The sequence below is a fragment of the Pogoniulus pusillus genome, chromosome 23, assembly GCF_015220805.1.
Source record: "Pogoniulus pusillus isolate bPogPus1 chromosome 23, bPogPus1.pri, whole genome shotgun sequence".
NCBI classification, from domain to species: domain Eukaryota; kingdom Metazoa; phylum Chordata; class Aves; order Piciformes; family Lybiidae; genus Pogoniulus; species Pogoniulus pusillus.
In genome coordinates this window covers 14,576,733-14,597,604 of record NC_087286.1, presented here as the reverse complement: position 1 = coordinate 14,597,604, position 20,872 = coordinate 14,576,733, and the positions used below count along the sequence as shown (strand labels likewise).

The 20,872-nt window shown below is 38.9% G+C and overlaps 1 protein-coding gene across 2 annotated transcripts in view; it reads right to left on the bottom strand.

Moving 5' to 3' along the window:
* Positions 1-20,872, bottom strand: part of KIF5B (kinesin family member 5B) — a 33,048-nt gene that overhangs the window by 3,892 nt on the left and 8,284 nt on the right. The window contains exons 2-24 of one of the 2 annotated variants that reach the window (XM_064162628.1): positions 20,334-20,421; positions 19,189-19,262; positions 18,622-18,726; positions 18,178-18,226; positions 17,771-17,826; positions 17,580-17,667; positions 16,008-16,132; positions 14,891-14,995; positions 14,337-14,482; positions 12,554-12,702; positions 11,003-11,196; positions 10,159-10,227; positions 8,882-9,088; positions 8,545-8,688; positions 7,556-7,741; positions 6,597-6,714; positions 5,069-5,130; positions 4,871-4,980; positions 4,594-4,695; positions 3,052-3,112; positions 2,861-2,932; positions 2,583-2,687; positions 1,477-1,693 (exon numbers count right to left, since the gene is read on the bottom strand). In XM_064162628.1, coding sequence (XP_064018698.1) covers positions 1,477-1,693; positions 2,583-2,687; positions 2,861-2,932; positions 3,052-3,112; positions 4,594-4,695; positions 4,871-4,980; positions 5,069-5,130; positions 6,597-6,714; positions 7,556-7,741; positions 8,545-8,688; positions 8,882-9,088; positions 10,159-10,227; positions 11,003-11,196; positions 12,554-12,702; positions 14,337-14,482; positions 14,891-14,995; positions 16,008-16,132; positions 17,580-17,667; positions 17,771-17,826; positions 18,178-18,226; positions 18,622-18,726; positions 19,189-19,262; positions 20,334-20,421 — 2,632 coding nt within the window. Of the gene's footprint in view, positions 1-1,476; positions 1,694-2,582; positions 2,688-2,860; positions 2,933-3,051; positions 3,113-4,593; positions 4,696-4,870; positions 4,981-5,068; positions 5,131-6,596; positions 6,715-7,555; positions 7,745-8,544; positions 8,689-8,881; positions 9,089-10,158; positions 10,228-11,002; positions 11,197-12,553; positions 12,703-14,336; positions 14,483-14,890; positions 14,996-16,007; positions 16,133-17,579; positions 17,668-17,770; positions 17,827-18,177; positions 18,227-18,621; positions 18,727-19,188; positions 19,263-20,333; positions 20,422-20,872 lie in introns of both variants that reach the window. The other variant, XM_064162627.1, reaches the window with a different exon arrangement.

Here is a 20,872-nt window from a genome sequence, read left to right as displayed (position 1 = left end):
CACTTCCCTGCCAGAGCCCTATTCCTTGGCAGTAAGAACCCTAATAAGACACATCACTAGACAAAGTTTCACCGGGGTTATGTCCCTGTAAGGAATTGTTATACCCTGCTGTACTTCCCACATCTACTTGAATGATAAGCTACTAGCTACTCTGCTCTGCAAGTGGTTCTGTGTGCCAGTTACCCCACAGATAACACTGCTTCATCAGCCTCTTAACAATACAAAATAAAACTTGATCTGAATTAAACCCAGTTCACAAGCTGCATATGCTAAGTACACTAACTTCAACAAGTTCTGCAGTGGCTCTTAACAGCCCATGCAGAACGGTATGACTTTGCAGAGTTCTGTATTATTAAACAGAAGCATTTAAAGTTTCAGTAGGTAAGAGTGGATATAAGGTCCCTACAGGTACCAACTGCATCAGAGGGATACTTCTCAATTTCTGCCTTGTAGGAAGCTGATCCCCAGTAGGATGTGACTAGTTCATCTAGACAGTTACATACAAGAGGTTTTATACATGTGAGAAGCTCATTAGACGATTTTGTCTTCTTGGAGATCATTTTGCAGAGATGACAGAAAAGCATCTGTCCTCAAGCTGACACTTGAGCCAACCCCAAAAAAAGGGCAACTTTATTCTACTCTGTACATTGCAGACCTACAGAATGAGAGCAAAGTTTAACTACAATGCTCATTTCAGTTGCACAAGCATTTCAAAGAAGTGCACTGCTTACTGAAGTCCTGACACAGGACAATAAAAGGACTGGAACACACAGTTACTCCTGCAACAATAATTGAACAGGCACAGTTAAGTCCTCCACGGGTCACACAACTTCTTGGTCCTCAGCACCTGACAGCACGATGTTGTGTGGAGGACCTAAAGGAACATGACTGTCCTCTCAGCACGCTATACCAAACAGTACTAGCTGCAACGGATTGCTGGGTTGTCAATTCTAGTCCCCTTGGGAAGGCTGTAGACTACTGTGTGTTTTGACCCAAGAACAAAAAAGATAATTAAGGGATCTTAGGATGTTAGTTGTGGGTTTCAGTCTGTCAAGTCCCCAAAACACAGAGAGAGCAAGACAATTTCACTGTTGCTTAAGGTAATAGCTTAATCTCCTTGCTTTGGCATACCTACTTAGCCTTTGAAACTGCAGGAGAATAAAAAGGATTTTAGAGACTTACGACTCACCTTCAGCATACTGTTCTGTTCTAGGAAACGGAATTGAGATTCTGGCTAGAATTTTAGGGCCTTATCCAGCATGTACAAAAATCCATCCACGAGGAATAGACCCATTTAAAATAAGCAGTGAAACAAAAAAATCCACCACCACCCACACACACTTACAGTCTCATAACCAAAACACAGCTCATGAGAAAACACACGTCATGTTCATGCAGGGTTGGAAGCTGCACACATGCACACAGATCAATAAGGAGGCAGATGAAGCTCTGAAGGGCAAGGGAGCCTTGACTAACCGATTTGCGCAGAATGTCCTCTTCTGGCCATGTTCTTGGATCTCACAGCTTCCTTTATACGATCCACTTCTTGCTGATACCGCTTGCGATCACGAGAAGCATTCTCTTTAGCTTCCTTCAGGGCAGACTCCAAAGCTTTAACTCTTTCAGCTGTAGCTCTAAGTCGCTTCTCTAGCTTAGGGAGTTCACAGCGAAGATCGGCATTATCCCGTACCAGCTACAAAACCAGAACCGATTATTCTCTCTGTATCTATCTTCATGGGGAAAGGCAATCAAACACCCTCATGCCCCTGAACAGGCAGAGCAGCATACTACTTTATATTATCTTTGCTTAAGCTTTGGTAAATTTGAAAATCAGTTACTGTGGGAGAACATGTTACCCAACATAGGCACTTAAAGTGCCACAGAGATGATCAGAGGGCTGCTACAAGGACAGGCTGAGGGAGCTAAGGTTGCTCAGCCAGGAGAAAAGGAGGCACTGGGTAGACCTAATAGGAGCCTTCCAGTACCTGAAAAACGTTGCAAAGAAGGCTGCAGAGAGATTGTTTCCAAAGGCCTGTCGTGACAGGATGAGGAGCAATGATTTGAAGTTAGAGAAGAGCATATTTAAGTTGGATGTTAGGAGCAAGTTCTGCACCATCTGTGAGGTCTCTTCCAACCCTGATGATACTGTGAGACTGTGTGAGACCATGAGGGTGGTGCAACACTGGAACAGGTTGCCCAGGGAGTCAGTTGAAGCCCCATCCCTGGAGATTCAGGGTCAGGCTCAACAAGGCTCTGAGCAACCTGATCTAGTGGAGGATACCCCTGTTGACTGCAGGGGTTGGACTAGATGACCTTTGGAGATCTCTTCCAACACAGACCATTCAATGATAGTCTGCATTCTTCAGAGACAGGCATGTAGCCCCTAGACTTCACATGTACTTACAGTAGCTGTTAAACTTACTTCACAGGAAAGCTTTACTATCTTAGTTTATAGTGAGATGTATTCAAGGTGTATCAGTATTGAATTATGAAAGTTAATGACCGATATCCATTCAGTCACTTCTACAGTAAGACACCATATTTTGTTTTTGATTAAAACTTGAAATGAAGAATCACTGTACCTGCTTGTGAACCTTTGTAAGCTGTTCAAGGTTATTCTCCAGGAAGGAAATCTTTTGCTTTTGTGCAGCACTGCCTCCTGTGTCATCTGAGTCAATCTCAGCACTCTGCAGTAACAAAGGCAGGGTGAGAGAGAGGAGGCTGAGTACAAATGTGAACATGCATATTAAGATCAGTCGAGACAAAATAATCTGCATAAAGATCAATTCCTAATTTCGTAAAAACTGACGTTTATGAAGCATTCTCAGAAAGATCCACTTTCACTACAGCACCTCATTACCTTTTTCACTCTAGTAGCCAGATCTTGAACAAACAGCTTCCGAAGATTGTGAAGAGTCTGAAGCTCTTTTGCCTGCAAGTAAGGACAAGAAATTAAACAAACAAATGAGAGCACCCACTTAAAAAAAAACTCTAAAGGGTAAAAAAGGCAACTATTGACATTTGCCTTGGAACATATTCTGATTATCTTACCACTGTCTCTTCCAAACCCTTTAAATCTTGTCTTGCCTGTTCCCGTCTGTCCTGCATAACCCTGGAAGGGAATAGATTCATCCTGAAGCATCCAAGCAAAACTGGAAACGCCAACGTTTTACGTTATAGCCATGAACACTACATGGTACAAATGAAAAATCATCTTTCGTTTGAGGTCCTCAGTTGAAGATGTAACCAAGAGATGAGACCACACTCAGAAATCCATGTGAGGTGGTGTTGTGAAAGGAAAAGAGGGAAGTACTTTTAATATTGGAGGACTACAAACAATACTTTCAGGTGCATGAATCTCTAGAATAGCTAAAGAAATGCTGTCAGAGTCAGACTCACAATGAACACTTTGGGAGATCTTAGCTCTGTCTGACTGAGGTAAGTATGTTTTGTTCTACCATCTCACCCCCAGCACACTTGCCAAAGCATCATTCAAAACCAATCTCATTTTACAGGAATACAATCTGAATTGTTCCTTGCCATGCACATTTATGACATAAAATTGGAAAGAATTTGATTTAGAAAGGCTGAGACAGGACACAGAATATGAAACTAATTTTTAATGCTGCTCTGAAGGTCTTTCAGAGAGGGAAGTTTCTAATATAGCAAGTGCCTTTAAGGGATCAATGCTATGTGTAATTTAGCCTGCAAACTGATTAAGCAGCAATAATTTGGTGTGTGGATCAAATCTTAAAAGACACAAAAGCTTATTGTAACTAATCTTGTAATCATTGTGGCACATAAATCAGAGCAAGATGGATGCACAGGACCAGAGTCCTGCTAAAATTTTAGTCAGTTAAACCAGCATTGTATCTCACTGTAATGCTAAAAAGGAAAGAAAGTGTTGCCTACAGTTTACCAGCAAAGACCATCAGGTATCTCTGATTATTCTGAATCCTAGAGTAACAAAATGGAAGTAATTTTGTCTTTTTAAACACGGCCAAAAGAAAAATGCATTGCATTTCAACTTAACTTCTTTAAAGATCAATTAGCTTACGGCAGAAGAAGGCTGCTGACACTCTAGAAACATTTCCAGATTACGGTCAGATTTCTAAAAGTTGAGAACTGCTTTTCCGCTTGAGCTGCATGCAGAATTCAGTTCTAATTTCACATTCACTTTTCAGTCTCTAATTAATTAACAGACTGTATTTAGTTACTTCATGGAGAATGCAGCTGTTTCATCTCAAGAATACACTACTTGAAATCACTTAACTAGTTCACAGAAGAACCTAAAAACCAGCAAGGGAACACAAGAACCAAAAAGGGAGCTGTTTCAAGCCTCTTTCAGTCTTAGAGCATGCAATACTTCACTGTAAACCGAGAAGCTGATTACTCCAACCCATAGCATATTAACACAGAAGTGGTGGCCTTCATATCTTTCATCATTTCACCTTCAATATTAATGTAGTGCAAAGGTTTTTAAACAGTTAAGTTCAGGAAGAGTCTGAAGCCTCTCTCTAGCATATCATACAGTGAGAGCCACCTCACCATGTTAGATTGTTAGTTTTTGTGTTATGCACCATTATCACTTACGTCAGCTCATGCAGTTTTCTGCTCTTCTCCTGATCAGTTGCTTTCAACTTCTCATGCTCAACTCTAAGACGTTCCTGTTCAAGCATCATCTTCTGGTTTTGGCTGCACACAGAAGGGAAACACTGTGTCAGTTGAGTCTGTCAGACAGGACACTCAGTAAAGCAACACAAGTGAGAAAGACATTGCTGCAGGAAACCCTTGCCACTTCCTTCCTGCCATACTCTGTACTCAACAGAGCCCAGTGGCACTTGGCACTACTAAAACGACAATGACTTACTCTTGAAGTTCAGTGATAAGCTTCTCCTTTGCATCAACTTCATCTCTTAGGCTACTGATTTGTTTCTGATGTGTCTCACGATGGCTCTGAATTTGCTGTTCCACAGCTTGCTATTAAAAAAAAAGAGTACACATGACGTGCCTTAAGAAGTTGACATACTTGACTTCGCTTTTTGAAAAAACAAAGGCATTAACTTACCTTGACTTCATTTGCTGTTTGAACCTTATTTAAGTGCTCTTTCTCCATCTCATGGACTTTTTCTAGTAGGGACAGAGGAGAGAAACCACATTTAAGCACATTTGCTCACAGGGAACTCAGCTGCCCATTCTTTTCCCAGTGCTGTAAAACTGGGAGTAAGTCCCCTCTCACTACAGAGAGCAGTTAAATCAGTAACAAGGACTTCAGCAAGGCCTTTGACACTGTCCCCCACAGCAAACTGCTGGCTAAGCTGTCAGCCCGCGGCTTGGATGGTAACACTCTGTGCTGGGTTAGGAACTGGCTGGAGGGCCGGACCCAGAGAGTGGTGGTGAATGGTGCCACATCCAGCTGGCGGCCAGTCACTAGTGGTGTCCCTCAGGGATCAGTGCTGGGCCCCATCCTCTTTAACATCTTCATAGATGATCTGGATGAGGGCATCGAGTCAGTCATCAGCAAGTTTGCAGATGACACTAAGCTGGGGGCAGATGTGACTGAGCTGGAGGGCAGAAGGGCTCTGCAGCGGGACCTTGACCGCCTGTACAGATGGGCAGAGGCCAATGGGATGGGGTTCAATAGCTCAAAGTGCAGGGTGCTGCACTTTGGCCACAACAACCCCATGCAGAGATACAGGCTGGGGTCGGAGTGGCTGGAGAGCAGCCAGACAGAGAGGGATCTGGGGGTACTGATTGATACCCGCCTGAACATGAGCCAGCAGTGTGCCCAGGTGGCCAAGAGAGCCAGTGGCATCCTGGCCTGCATCAGGAGTGGTGTGGTCAGCAGGAGCAGGGAGGTCATTCTGCCCCTGTACTCTGCACTGGTCAGACCACACCTCGAGTACTGCGTTCAGTTCTGGGCCCCCCAGTTTAGGAAGGACATTGAGATGCTTGAGCGTGTCCAGAGAAGGGCGACGAGGCTGGTGAGAGGCCTCGAGCACAAGCCCTACGAGGAGAGGCTGAGGGAGCTGGGGTTGTTTAGCCTGGAGAAGAGGAGGCTCAGGGGTGACCTTATTGCTGTCTACAACTACCTGAAGGGTGGTTGTGGCCAGGAGGAGGTTGCTCTCTTCTCTCAGGTGGCCAGCTCCAGAACAAGAGGACACAGCCTCAGGCTGCGCCAGGGGAAATTTCGGCTCGAGGTGAGGAGAAAGTTCTTCACTGAGAGAGTCATTGGGCACTGGAATGGGCTGCCTGGGGAGGTGGTGGAGTCGTCGTCCCTGGGGCAGTTCAAGGCAAGGTTGGATGTGGCACTTGGTGCCATGGTCTAACCTTGGGCACTGTGGTAAAGGGTTGGACTTGATGATCTGTGAGGTCTCTTCCAACCTTGGTGATACTGTGTGTGATACTGTGTGTGATCTTTAATCCTATCCATAGCAGTTCTTTCAAACAGCAAATGTGCATTCTCATCAACCAGTTCTACACGTTGAGTAGCAAAAAGCCACTCTACAGCTCTGACTTTCAACCGAAACAGAACAATTCCTTATTTATCACTGTATGTTCAACATGCTGGTGGGGTGTAGGGAAGCAGTTCCTACCCTGTGCTCGCAGTTGAACTAATTCTTCATTAAGAGAATCCACAGACTCTTCCAGTTGTCTCTTTTTCTGTTCCACATTCTGAAGGTATTCAGTCAATGACTTGATCTTGGCTTCATGCTTGGAGAATGGAAAGATTCATTTATTTTGGAACTAGGTATCACAGAATTACATTTGCATAAATAGGTTTAAACAAGCTACCTGATCTCAAAACAAAAATAGTGACAGCTAAGTTCTAAGAAAAATTCAACTATTGAAGTAGATCTGTAATGTAGTCTAAAAGACTACAATCTACAAGTTTTGATTGGAACAAAATAGATTTTTGGCTGATAGAAGTGTTTTGAACGTTAAATACTACTAGAGGCAAGAGAGGCTCACTGTATTTAGAAGACTGCACTGACAAACACATCTCCTGATTTAAGAAAAGATGACCACCTGTATGTAGAACAAACCAGAAAATTGTATTTCATGTGGAGATTAAAATTTGTGAAAGTGCTAGAAGTAACATCACTGATCTTTTCCAACAGTCAGATGAAAATGGTCTCTCTCACATCAGAAGAAAATTTAATTTGCTATGCAAGTTTATCATAATTTTATTGTGCTATTGCTACCTTTCCCACTCCCAGCTTGCTGCATTAGTGGGCAGAATGCCCAGTACTCACTGCTTCTGTAAGGCTTGTATCTGTAAAGACTCTGTGGTGGAGAACATATGGACCCTAGTATTTAACCCAAGTACTACAAAAAGCAATATCAGGCTACAGGCATATTGCAGAAATTCCAACATCCTGTCATGTAATCACCAGGAAGCATCCAAAACAAAAAGAGTATTGAGGATACAGCTGAGCTTCGTGGCTGCTCAATCACAGCATACTATGTCATAATGAAATTGCAACTTTCTTTTCCCAGCAGGTTAACCAATTCCAGAGAACATTAAAAAAGTATGCTGAAAAGAAACATTTACCTGTGAGATACGGAGCTGGCAGGCAGCCAACTCCTTTTCATTTTCTTCCATCTTCTTATTGCTCTCGGCTTGTGTGCCTTCTAATTGTTTGCAACGCTTCACCATTGTCTTTACTTCTGATTTCATCTTACTAATGTACAGTCTTGCAACTGTGAATTCTTCATCTATCATGCCAGTTCCCTCAGGCTGCTGAAAAAAGTGTGGAATGACACATTTAGAAAGACCAGAAAACAAAACAGAATTATAGATGAGCTGGAGCAACTTAGTACCCAGCATACATCTGCTGTCTCAGTTGATAATCAAAGCCTTTAAACATCAAAATGTAACCTCCTTATTTTTTCCTCCACCTTTTAAAGTTTTCTGATTGCTTTTTCAGAAGTTTGCACAAAGATGAACTGGTAAAAGAGGTTAAAAAAAAAGGTAAACCTGAGACAAAGATGGAAATACAATTCACTACAGATCTCTAGCACTGATTACACTCTTACCCTACAATGACCTTATAGATTAGATTTATATTTTATTTCAGTTCCTCATTCCATTTTTCAAGTCACTGCCACTGCAGGTCAGCATCAGATTTCCAAGATGATAATGTTGTTTGTGACCATTATATGTAGCAGTTTCACAGGACAAATAAAAACACTATCTCATGGGGAAAAAAAATCATACCTGATCTTGTCCTTGCATAATCAAATTCTGTTTGGGACCTAGGTCCAAATTATTAATACACATAAGGCTTCCTCTGGCAGTTATTTTTACCATACTAAGAGAACTGACCCAACTGTCCCAAGGGAGGTGGTGGAGTTGTCATCCCTGGAGGTGTTCAAGAAAAGACTGGATGAGGCACTTAGTGCCATGGTCTAGCTGACTGGCTAGGGCTGGGTGATAGGTTGGACTGGATGATCTTGGAGGTCTCTTTTAACCTGGTTGATTCTATCCACAATGTCTGGTTGTAATACATGGCATAAAACACAGCACCAGCTAATCCTTACCTTGACATCATTATTTCCCACTGCAATTCCTATCTCTGCAAGATCTTTCAGTAAGGAGGCCATCATCTCTGTTGCTCGCTTCTTCTGATGGTTGGTCATTTCTTTAAGTTTCTGAAGCTCTGCATCTATACTGGCCAGAGTGACCTACAGTAAAAGAAGATACACTTCAATGAACAAAACACACTTTCATCTTAGGAGCTATTTTCACACCGTTTCTTGTAGACTTAAAAGTCCCACTTCCCCTTGTGAAAAACCTTTAAATGACTTCAAGACATACAGGCAAGGCAAGAGAAGTTATATTGAAGACTGTTGGTAATTTCTAATCTAAGTTTCATACCGATTTTTGATTAAGTTCATCACTAAGCAGTTCGTACTCCTTTGCCTTATCTTCTACTTCCTGAGACTTCTGATCATAATTGACAGCTAATTCTTCAAGGGCTTGTAGCACCTCTTTCACTTCCTCTTTAGAGGCATCATTTTCAGCCTGAAGGCGATTCAGCTCTGCTTGCAGGTTGTCTTGGTCCCGTCTGGTTGATGCTAGAAGCTGCAACATCAATGGAGATTTATTTAAAATAACAACAACAATCAATCAATCATCACAAAAAATCCGTGTATAAATTGAATTTTATTGACCTTTTTAGCTACTAGAATAGCTTATATATAAATTGTTGGCATCCAGTATCATGCAACAGGATACCAAGCAGAGGGATTTATTCAGTTTTTCAAGTATTTTCAAAATGGAAGTGATTAGAAATCAAGAGACATAAGCACACCAACTGGAAATGCACATGGAATACAGCAAACTCTGAGAACAGCAAGGGCCTGAAATTGGCAACGGGCCAGGGACTGAACTTCCAGCATTCTAACAAGGTTAGCTACTGAAGATTAATTAGACAAAGTGAACAGTTGCTAAGAAGGCAAAGTTATTTAAGTAACATTAAATAGTAGCTTCAAATTCCTGAGCCCTCAATCCATTTCCTTCTTGCCATGCAAAGATTTTTTTAAAAATCTCTGTGCTATAGCATTATTTTATCCTGATACATTGGACAAATGGAATTAAGGATTTTATTATTAATAGGTCTTTTCCCTGTTTTGTTCAGTTATACCACTGACAAAAATGTGCATACAAACTGAATATTCTAACAAGTATGATCTGAAGTAACATGTAGATACTTCCTTTTTCACTAAAAGCCATTGCATTTCTCTCCTCCTCTTGAGCAGCAATTGATAAGCGTGTGGGGAGGGGCTGGATAACTCCCAAATCATCACGAAAGTAAACCTTAAAACAAGTTTCTTGCAGAAAATCAAGCTATTCTAGTTTTGACCAAGTGCCCACTGCACTTTGCTGATGTGTTTATATAATATATTTCAATTCCTTCAGTTTTCATGGATACCTGAGGTTCAGACAACACTGGTTTAAGTTTAGCCATCAGGACAGTGTAAGTGGAGTGAATAAAAAGGCAGAGCATTTAGATAAGAAATAGAAGAGAACCACTGTACAGTAGTAAGGCATCATTCTACTGTCTGGTCATAAACTGTTACCTATTCAGAACATATTCAATGTCTTTAAAGGAAAACCTAAAATCAAAAGAGAAATACAAGAACAAACCTCACCTCTTCCTGATCCAACATTTGTGTTTTCAGTTTTTCTACTAGCTGGCTCTGTTGATTGATTTCTTCATCCTGCAGTGGAAGATAGACCATGTTCAATACCACTTAGGAGAAATAATCTAAGACACAGTAGATGTCTGCCATCTAACTTTCCTTATTCTGAGACAATTGCACAACTTAAAACAATTAAAGTAAAATAATCATCATCCTTCTGATTTCAGTGGCTCTTCCATTAAGCTCTTAACTTGAAATGTATGTCCTAAAAACCCAAAGCTCTTATACCTGCGTTTTTCTAAGTCTTCAAGGTGGTTTCTTGGAAGTTACACAAGAATTTCTTTTTACCCATGTCCAGCTCTAGTACTACTGCTTAAACTTAAAAATATCTTCAAGTAAAACATGTATAATGCAGAAGAAAAAAGAAAGACTTGCTTCTTCCAATTATTTGTTTTCCTACTTTCTCATTATTTTCCTCTTCTGATACAGTGTTATCCCAAATAATCAGCTAGGATGCAAGACAGCAAAAATACTGTACAGGATTCTCACTGACTTTTCCTTCCTAACTTTCATTTTTGTCTTTTATTTTTTTTTTCCTATGTACTGATACCTCAGTTTACAGGACTATTCTTAGTATTTTCATTAAAAGATGGAAAGCAACTAAGAAAAGATACTCAGGATCAGATAAATCAACTTCTGGTCTCTCTTAATTAGAGCTTCAGAATTAGAGGAATCACTGCCAGGAAACACTTTAGCAAGCTGTACTAACAAATGAAGACTGCAAATTAAATATTACACAATATAGTTCAAGATGTGTTTCCAAGAGGGCCTACACTAAATAAGAACACCATACCTTGTCATCCAGTTGCTTGTATAGCTTGGCAATTTCTTCCTCACATTTTCTTCTCTCAGCATCAGTGAAATTACCAGTTACTCCAATTGTGGTAGCTGGTTTATCATTAATAACAGTAATATCCTTGTCCACTGCAAAAGCTTCTAAGTTGGCCTTCTCCTTGTCAAACTGTTCATCAACTGGTACAGTTTCCCCTGAAAGAATAGAATACACTCAGTTTTAGTACATCTAGCCATGAAGTATTCTCCACAAAACCAACCCTGAGAAGTATTACACACTCCGTACTAACAGTACTGCTCCATGGTTAGTAAGCAATTGAGTTTGCATGCATACATGGTCAAAATATGACCAACTAGATCACCCAAAACTATCTTCTGCTTACCATAGAACATTATTTCACCCACCTCCTCTGCTATGACCTCCAAATCTCACATCAAGCCATATTTTTCAGAAGACACCTAACTTGCTCTGGAAACAGCAAAATTCCTTCTTTTCCCTCAGCAGCTGTTTTGATAGGTAGCCCTATTTACTTTTAAATGCTTTTGCTTCTAATTCACAGAATCACAGAATTTCTTAGATTGGAAAAGACCTTCAAGATCATCAAAGAATTTAAAGTATCTTCTTGGTTACATATTTATCCATTAATGCTCATTACACCTTTCTCATGAGGACAATTAACATAGAAAACAAACAAACAAAAAAATCACTTATCTGGTGAACTAAATTCCTTAACATCCTATTATGGACCATTTTATGCAGACCTTGAAAGACATAGGCTCTTTCCAGCACACCAGTATCTTGTGTCAGTATTCTGGAAGAACTATAATTCACGTTTCAGATGTAGCCTCATACCATCTCCACAGAAGATTTTTTAAATAAAAGGATTAAAAAATAAATAAGTGTAGTAAGATGTGATTAAGTGAGAATGTGTGCAGTTGTCTACAAGATTGTGAAATCATCTTCTGTAGCAGCCAAACTCCACAAAACATCTCTAAGTACCACCTATGTTCCTACTTTCCTGAATTGAAGGCTTCACATACAACTTGCATTCTGCCAGACACTTCAATCAGTGTTAGTTAGCCAGGAAGAAAGAACAGGTATGCATTCCCTACTGTCAGCAGCTCTGGGGTTTGGGTAGGGTTTTTGCCTATTAACAAGTCTGAGTTTTAAATGAGCACAAGACCTTCTGACAGTGATTTGAATTAGAAAACCAAACTAGGGTAAGTATTTTATTTGATTTCTGCATTTACAACTAATAACATTTTTTGTCCCCTAAGATAAAAGGTTTAGAATGCATGTAGTCTGCTAGAAAACCAGGTGTTGAAGAATCTATTAGCAATATACTTTCAAGCATCTTTGCCATTACATTATTACCAGCAGTTGTTCCAGCTCCAATGTGAAAAATATTAAGCTCCAATGTCAATGTCACATCCTACCTTAAATATTCTTATTCCTGTCCTGCACAGTGCTTAGTTATTTTTGCTGTGCTGAAGACTCAATGTCTGTTGCCTGACCTAAGGTTTGCAGAGCAAAAATAAAGTTGCTTCTCACCATTCCGCCACCTGTTGAGTTCATTTTCTAGCCACTGGATGGTGTTACGCAGTGTCTTGTTTTTCTCCTTTTCCTTCTCATACTTCTTCTTCCACTGTTCTGCAGTGAGCTCCACGTTGACACAGACTGTATTCTTAATGGTCTTTGCTCTACATAGAAAGAGCAAAAAGCTCTGAAACTTCCATTTTTAAAGAAAGGAATGAAAGGGTAGGAAATAAAATTGCCATATGTCTGGTGAAAGCAGAAGCAGTCTCACTTTTCCCAAAAGCTTTCTCATAGTCCCTGCCAACTTACTATTCCTTCCCTTGGATTGACATAACTGCTAAAGAACTCTGGGAAGCCTGAAAAATCTCAAGCTTGTTAAGCTGGAAAGATTCAGCTGCATAATTTTACCTGGAAGAATTCAAGTCAGGACATCAGCGAGTAAGTTTGAACAAAGGGTAACGTTCAGCATGCCTAGCAAATATTTCTCCAGTGGGAAGCTTACACTTAGAAGGTGTAAGGCAACCAGCTTATTTAAGAAACATCTCATTTCTACTTAAAAATCCAGTTACTAGATCTCCATTAACCAAAGACATTAGCTTCAGAGATAAAACTATAGACACTAATAACCTGTCTTCATAAAATTAATGTTGGGCTTTTCCTTTAGTGACACACCTCACTTACCTCAGTAATCCTTCTGTATAGTCTCCTACTCCTATCTACCATTGAGCATTTTTCCTGTTCTCTGAGGAGGAAGTCTTCCCCTCCATATTATGCTTCCTATAAGACTTTTTTTCTGCAATGTCTTAGATTGTCTTTTGGAAGCAATCAGTCCCATCATTTCCTACCAAGTTACATGATATTTATTCTTCCTCCAGTTACTGCAGTTGAGGGTTTCAGTATAAATGTAACATCCATAGGTTGAACTAATATACCAGATTAACCATCATGGCTGTAGATAGAAGTCTACTCTGTTAATTCCTGAAGAAGTCAAGAGCACAAGGCAGTGAAGCCACAGAGCTACATCTGGAAGACATTTCCTGATAGCTCATTCAATACTGCAAGGAAAGGAAGACTCCTAGATTCTAAAAGGAGACCAGAAACCTCTATTGCTGCAGAATGCAGTCATTATTCTATGTCCACTACCTACCTATATGCTCCAAGTTTTTAAAGAAGTTTGGAAATCATCTAGTCCACTTCCCATCATACAAACTTCTCTGGAAGGAGCAACAGAAAAGCTACCTTGTTGAACTAAAGTGCTAAAGGTATGCTAACATGGAGGACAAGACCGGCTACAGAAAACACTGACAGCTTTTGTATTGCACTTCAGTTAAGGGAATAATTAAACCTATTGGTCAAAAACTGGAGTATTACAATGAAGTATTGATAAAGGACTGGTAAAGGAAAGGTATCTGAAAAAAATACCAAATTATAAATGAATACCTATAAATTCAAGTACTAGTTAGATGGAAGCATTAACTCAAATGGACTAGAATGTAAGATACAGGAAACACACCTAAAGATGTGATTCAACAAGCCAAAGGATGACTGAGGACAGGCTCTACTGAATAATACAGGATTCTACTTCAAAAAAAGCATTCACTACCCTTCAATACTATACATTACATTTTGAATCTCTCCTCCTGAAAATAAGTTCTTGCTATCTGGCCCAGTTTCAAGATCTTTACATAATATGAAATAAGATAAATCCCAACACTTATCCACTGAATAACTATGAAAAGAAAGTAAACATCCAATTAATTTGACTGTTTAAGAGCAAAACATTAAGTCTTTTACTCACCTTTGGCCAAAGAGAAGAGTAGACTTGGTTTCAGATTCATTGTACGAAGATGGAGAACAGCAAATAACAATGGTAGTTCTGCAATTACCCCCTAGTGAATCTTGCAGGATTCTGGTCATTTTACTATCACGATATGGAACGTAAGTCTACCAAGAGAACAGTGGAATGAATCAGTCCAAGGTTTTCACATTGATTAATTTGTTGAAGAAAGAGCTACATTTTTGGTAGGTACAGCTTCATTAAAAAGATGTGAAATTCTACTTTAATTCATAAATCCTAAGACTGAACATGCACAGAATAACATGAAATTATACTTCTGTATTCAGTGTCTTTTGGAGCACAAGAAAACTCCCAGTACAATGCTTATGCCCCTCTATGTGAAATGTAACTTTATATTTTAATACAGCACATTTGCAATGCATTGATACAACTGGACTTGTTTACAAGACTCCAAAGGATATCACTGAAATCAGTAAAGAATTTCTGCATAATGTCATGTTCAGAGATGCCAGCCTTTAACCTTTAAGTATAGAAACACTGAAGAGAATACTTACACTGCTTTCAGCTAAAGCTGAGATGACATTTCCAAGAGCAGACAAAGACTTGTTGATGTTCTTGGCCTCATCCAGCACAGCACCTTCTGCTCCAGTTTTACTAACCTATACAATATTTCAATCAATTATTAAGTGCCTCTCAAAAACCAACCTTCCACAGTAATATAAGCCTTGAGTCATAATTTAATTTTTAAATCAATCTCCCTGACATTGAAGTATTCACAAGCAAGGTGGATTAGAATGAGCAACTTGTTCTTCACTCTTTTCCTGATTTGCTATCAATTTTCCCTTTAGATCTCAGTTTGAAGATCTTCCTGATTTTTGACACTGAATGTTTCCCCTGCTAAGTACACCTTCTCATGGAAGACAGACTCAGAAAAGTATAAAAAGTAAATTTTGAAATAAAAAATAAAAGTAACAAAAAATACAGAGATAGAAGAGCTGCAATCCAGCCCTTTAACTTAGCTCTCACATTAATGCTTCCAGTTTCAAAGAGAAAAAGACTACTACTAAGAAGTGCATTTTAGAACAAACACAGGGTGAGAGACAACAAGGAGGACACAGAACAACGACTTCAGGAAAGACAATAGCAAGAAGAAAAGACTCAACAAACCTGGAGACAAAGATGGGGACAAACCCAGAAGCAAAGATGAAAAGAATATTAAAAATGCAGCCCTTAAAAGGCTAATTACAGTCTCTAAGGAGTGATGCAGCATAAGCAAAATGATATACATTTCCTTCTCTACTTTAAGCCACAGACACAGGAAAGCAAGCTGTCATTTTGGGCAGTGCTAATCAGAATTTCAAATTAAAACACTAGGCACTGCTTGATACCTTGCTAGCCAACCTGTACACTCGCTCTCACAGATACCAAGACCAAACTCTGACCTACTTCCCTATCCTATTCCATATTTACAAATCCACACTGCAGAAATGCAGGTCAGCTAATGAAAAAAGCATCTAATAATCAACTGAGGATTCAGAAACCACACTCCAAAGTCAAAATTAAAACAAACACTTCAGAGATGACAAGTGAACAATCACTCTTACATTCGTGTAAAGTATTTGGCTGTAAAGAATAACCAGTTTTTCAAGGCAGAAGAAACTTCAGAATTACCTTTTCACTACCTGCCAAGTCCACAAGGTAAAGTTTTCCACTTAGTTTCTGTTCTGTTTGAGTATTCTCTTGTTTTACATTAATAAGAAAAATACTATGGCTTCGGGAGCTGTGTTCATTCATATCTACAATCCAAAATATAGAGATTGTAAAAATTAGCGTACAAGCAAACTAACTTAATAGAACAGGCTCTTATCACAGTGAAGTGACAGACCTAAACCCAATGAAACTGTAGAGAGCAATCTCTCAAGGACAATAAAACTAGAGGCAGCAAAAACAATAGTATTGTCTAATTGATTAATGAAGATCCATTTTCCCTTGGGCTTCTATTAATATCACATAAGCTCACTGATAAGATTAAGCCTGTCAACTATGGACTTCACACATTTCATTTACTGCACTAGAACACAAAGCTTATATACATTCTGACACCAGAACACACTTTTTTTTTGGGTAGGTTTAGAAGGTATCACATTTTGTCTTTTCCTGAAAATTTGAACTAGGTTGCCATAACCTTTCAGTTCCTTCTCCTTTGAATATCTATTGCCCCCTCCACTGTGAAACATGCAGAGTAAACAAGATTTACTGCATTTAAGCAAGTATTTTAATTCATTAATAAAATTTGAGATGACAGCAATCTGTCTATTTCTCCTTTGTAACCATAAATCCCTCCCGTGTCTAAAAGGACAGGTTTACTGACGCCACAGAAGCAGTTCTTCATAGAATATCAGACTGTCCAAATTTCTGCTATATTCCTGTTACTTAGTCTGGTCCCCACTTACAACCTAGGAGCAATGAAGCAGAAATACAAGACTGAGCTCTTCCTTAAAAGTAACTACATATTTTTAGTTGTTATTCTCAACCAAAAAAAAAAAAGAGGATTTTTATTTCCCTAATGACTATATTCTTTCTTTTCCTGAATAAAGAGCTAAGCACAGGTAGATTATGAAACTCCCCCTCAAACTATCTCTCAGAGATATCTGACAGTCACTTCAGTTGCCAAGAACTGAAGCATTATTCTACATGCACCTCATCTTTCCTTGTCCCTTTTTTCTCCTGTTCCTCATCACTTCCTAACCCTGCTTCTTGTGGGAGTTCAGAGACCCTTTGACACAGCTCCTTGCCATCACAGACACGGCTCCTTTTTGGCCACAAGGTACACCACAGGCAAAATAAAACCTGTGACACTGGGATGCTGCAGATTTACTGCAGCATGTCTGAATATATATTCTGATTAGCTTTTCTTAGAATATGCAAAATAGTGGCCAACTGCAGACAAGCCACAGTTGCCTTACTTATAGATCCACAGATCGTTCCTCAAACTGGGATTTTGCACCTTTTTCTCTGATGATTCATAGCTCCTCATTGATCACTTTCTTCTTTCAACCCAAGCAACATCTAACAAGTAATGAATTGAAATACTTGTATCTGAGAGACATGCTGAAACTGCTTATGCAAGACCCTTTCAAAAGTCTGAATTATTTAGTTTGCTATTATTGCTTTTGCCACTTTTTAAGGCATATTAGAAGCAAATCAAGAAAACACTAAAAGGAGGCAAAGGATAACACTTACTCGTAACTGCTACATGTCGGTTTGATTTTCCTTCATCTATAGTATCCATAACCTCTTCTGGACTACATACAAAACGCTCTGTGCAACCCTTTGGAAAAACAAAATAAAATACAATATCACACCGAGAAGCCAAATAAAAGTGGCACATACTAAAGGATTGCAAGTTGAAAGCACATCAGATTGATGCTCACCTTTACATATGGAACTCTGTTTTTGTCCTCATGAACAGAAAGATTGGTCTTTGAAACTGGAAGAGAAAACGTTTTAAAGCTAAGGTACATACAATTTCTTTGCATACAATGTATGTCTCATTCAGATTGTTTCTCAGCAAGGCTCTATAAAAACTTCATATATGTGCAACAACCACTACTGCAGCTTTGGTAGCACTATACAGAATAGCCCCATGCTTTCCCAGTTTGAGGTGCTCTTATCAAGTATAGGTTATTAGCACATTGCACACCTATCTTTGCTATCATGATAAGGTTTTGTTACTCTCAGAGGTATTTTCTGTTTGGTGTTTTTTGTTGGCTTTTTCTTTGACTTTTTAATCTCTCCAGGACAACTTATTTTCTACATTCAATAGAAATAAAAGGCTTACCATCCAAAAGGTCCCTTATTTTATCCAAGTAGATTTCAAAATATGACACCTAAAAGTGAGAAAGGGAATAAAAATACAGCACCAGAAACCAAAAGATACACTACATTTTAATCAGAAGGATCCACCATGACTATTATGACCTCCCACATAATATCACATCTAGCTTAAGTCCCTAAGGATGAACAAAAATATACCTTTAAAAACAAACTACTTTGATCAAAAGCTACAAACTCTAATCAGTACTGCCACAGGTTTCAGAACAGCTACCACTAGTGTTTATCAATGTTAATTAATTCTTCTTTACAAAGAGTCAGTTATTTCAGAAACAACTCGCATTTAGATTTTCCAGGTTACAGACATTTGAAACTGATAAACATCCACTTCACCAGAGGCTACTTCTAGTTTTAATACAGATTAAATAAGTAACAGTGAAGAAAAGTTTACCTTAATGTGAAACTCAAGGTTCTCATCCATAGAGTAAATATAATTAAAAATATCTTGCACTATTCTTGGAATAATACCCATTCCATCTGGGTCATGAAGCTTCCCCTATTAGAAAAGAAGGAATCAAATGAGATGTTCCTGTTGAATCCAACAAACACTATCCAAAGGCAAAACAAATAGTTAGCAAAGTAGTTTTAAAAAGCTGTCAGGGATGACACACACTTATTCTATCTAAAAGGAAAAGCTTTTACTATCCTTTTAACCAAAGCATTTTTCAGCAGTGAAAAGAACAGGCTCACAAATCTCCCAAACTAGTAAAAATGAAAAGAGACTATTCAACATTATTCTTGAGTTTCTCACCCTGCTACTGAGCACTAAAATAATAATACAGTAATTGCCATTCTCAGTCCTAAAAACACATCTTTGGTATCAAAATGTTGCAACGGAAAGGGAAAGAAAACTAACATTGCAAGATGAAAACAAGCAGACATCTTACTTCTAGAAAGATAAGGCTACTGTGATGAAAAGAAATGACAATGACATTAAGAGATTTTTTTAGATTCTTACTTCCATAGTGTGTGTCTTTCCAGATGATGTTTGCCCATAAGCAAATATTGTACCATTGTATCCCTCCAGTACATCTAAAGAGAAAGAGTATTTTCATTAGGGTTCATTTCCTTCTTCTAAAGGAAAGTCAAACTAAATAGAATGCAAGCTGGCAGTTCCTAAAATGTTCAGCAAGCTAAATCATTCAGAGGAAACTCAGTGCTACAGCTGGTGGAGAGAGAGTGTGTTCCTCCCCAGCCCTTTTAATGCATTAACTCATTATTGACTGTGTTTTAGAAGTTTACAGTATTAGAAGCATCTGTTCCTGAAACTAGAAAAAAATCAGGACTTCAGAATCAGGAACAAAAAGGAAATCGATACAACTGCCAGGCTGAAGAGACTTCTCCAGTGACCACAAAACCCTTACATTTACCCAATCTTCTCTTGTCACTAAAAGCATTTTAAGTGGTTCTGCTAATGCTTTGTTAAATTTGTTTGAAAGTTGTATTGCTTAGAACTTACTAATGATCTCCTCAAGAAATTAATTGCTTACTATAACAACATAGGCTGGTATAACCTTCTTTGTGATAAGAACTGATTTTCTGAAGTTACTAGATCAGTTCTGACAATTCAAGTCTGAAGGAAATGTACACCCTGGGCCCAAGGAGTTGTGGTGAAAGTAGTTAAACCCAGGTGGTGACCAGTCACAATTTTGATTCCCCAAATATCAGTGGTGGAGCCAGTTCCTCAAAAATAAGTTTGAGGGGTTTGAAAACCATCAAGCCCATTCATAGGAGTTATTTTGACTAACTTCTGACAAATTGTTTCAAAGAATCTTTTGCAGAGAATTTAAAAAAAAACCCACCAAAACCCCAAAACTAAACCATGCAAAAAAAAAAAAACCAACAACCAAACGACATATAAGGAAAACTTCACAAAACACAACAGATAAACATTATCAAATGTTGCAAACAGCTGAAAGAGCAGGGTAAGCACTGACAATTTATCAGCTCGTCTACAGGGTGATTTTGTACTGCTATGATCCACATTCCCTCTCAAGAAACATTCAGAGGGTAAAGGGGAGCATAAAAGTATCAGTTTTCAACACCTGAATCCTTATAAACACCAGCCATTTCCTTACGGTTACAGTTGCTGTTCCAGCTTACCTTTGACAATCTTTTTAGCACAGTCATTGTATACTTGTTCCTGTGATGTGTTTGACTGGAATACACGGTCAAATATATATGGCTTGGACTGGAAAAAAAAAGGACACGGGAGAGTTATTATAAAAACAGGCACTGAAAGCAGAACTGGAAGGTGTTTGCTCATTTAGTTTAGAATTGAACTGCACTGTCTCAGGGCAACCTTTTATTTTAAGCACTTGAAGACTGCAACAAGGAAATCAGCTTATATAAGTGTTGCCTAAATCTTCACATGCTTACCTACAAGCAAGGCCTTAAATTAAATATATTTGGTTTCAAAGTGCTATCTAAATAGTTCTCCAAAATGACTGCTACATGATCTCATTTTACTTGATTTACAAGGTAAGCCAATGCCTCGCCTGTACACCTGAGAACCCCTTATCCTCTCCTGCTAAATGTAAACGATCAGAAACAGATTGTACCACATCACACAAAGTAGCTGCCCTGGTAACACTTGTTAAAAACCACAAACCAAAAAGAAACATTTAGATCATCTATGATCA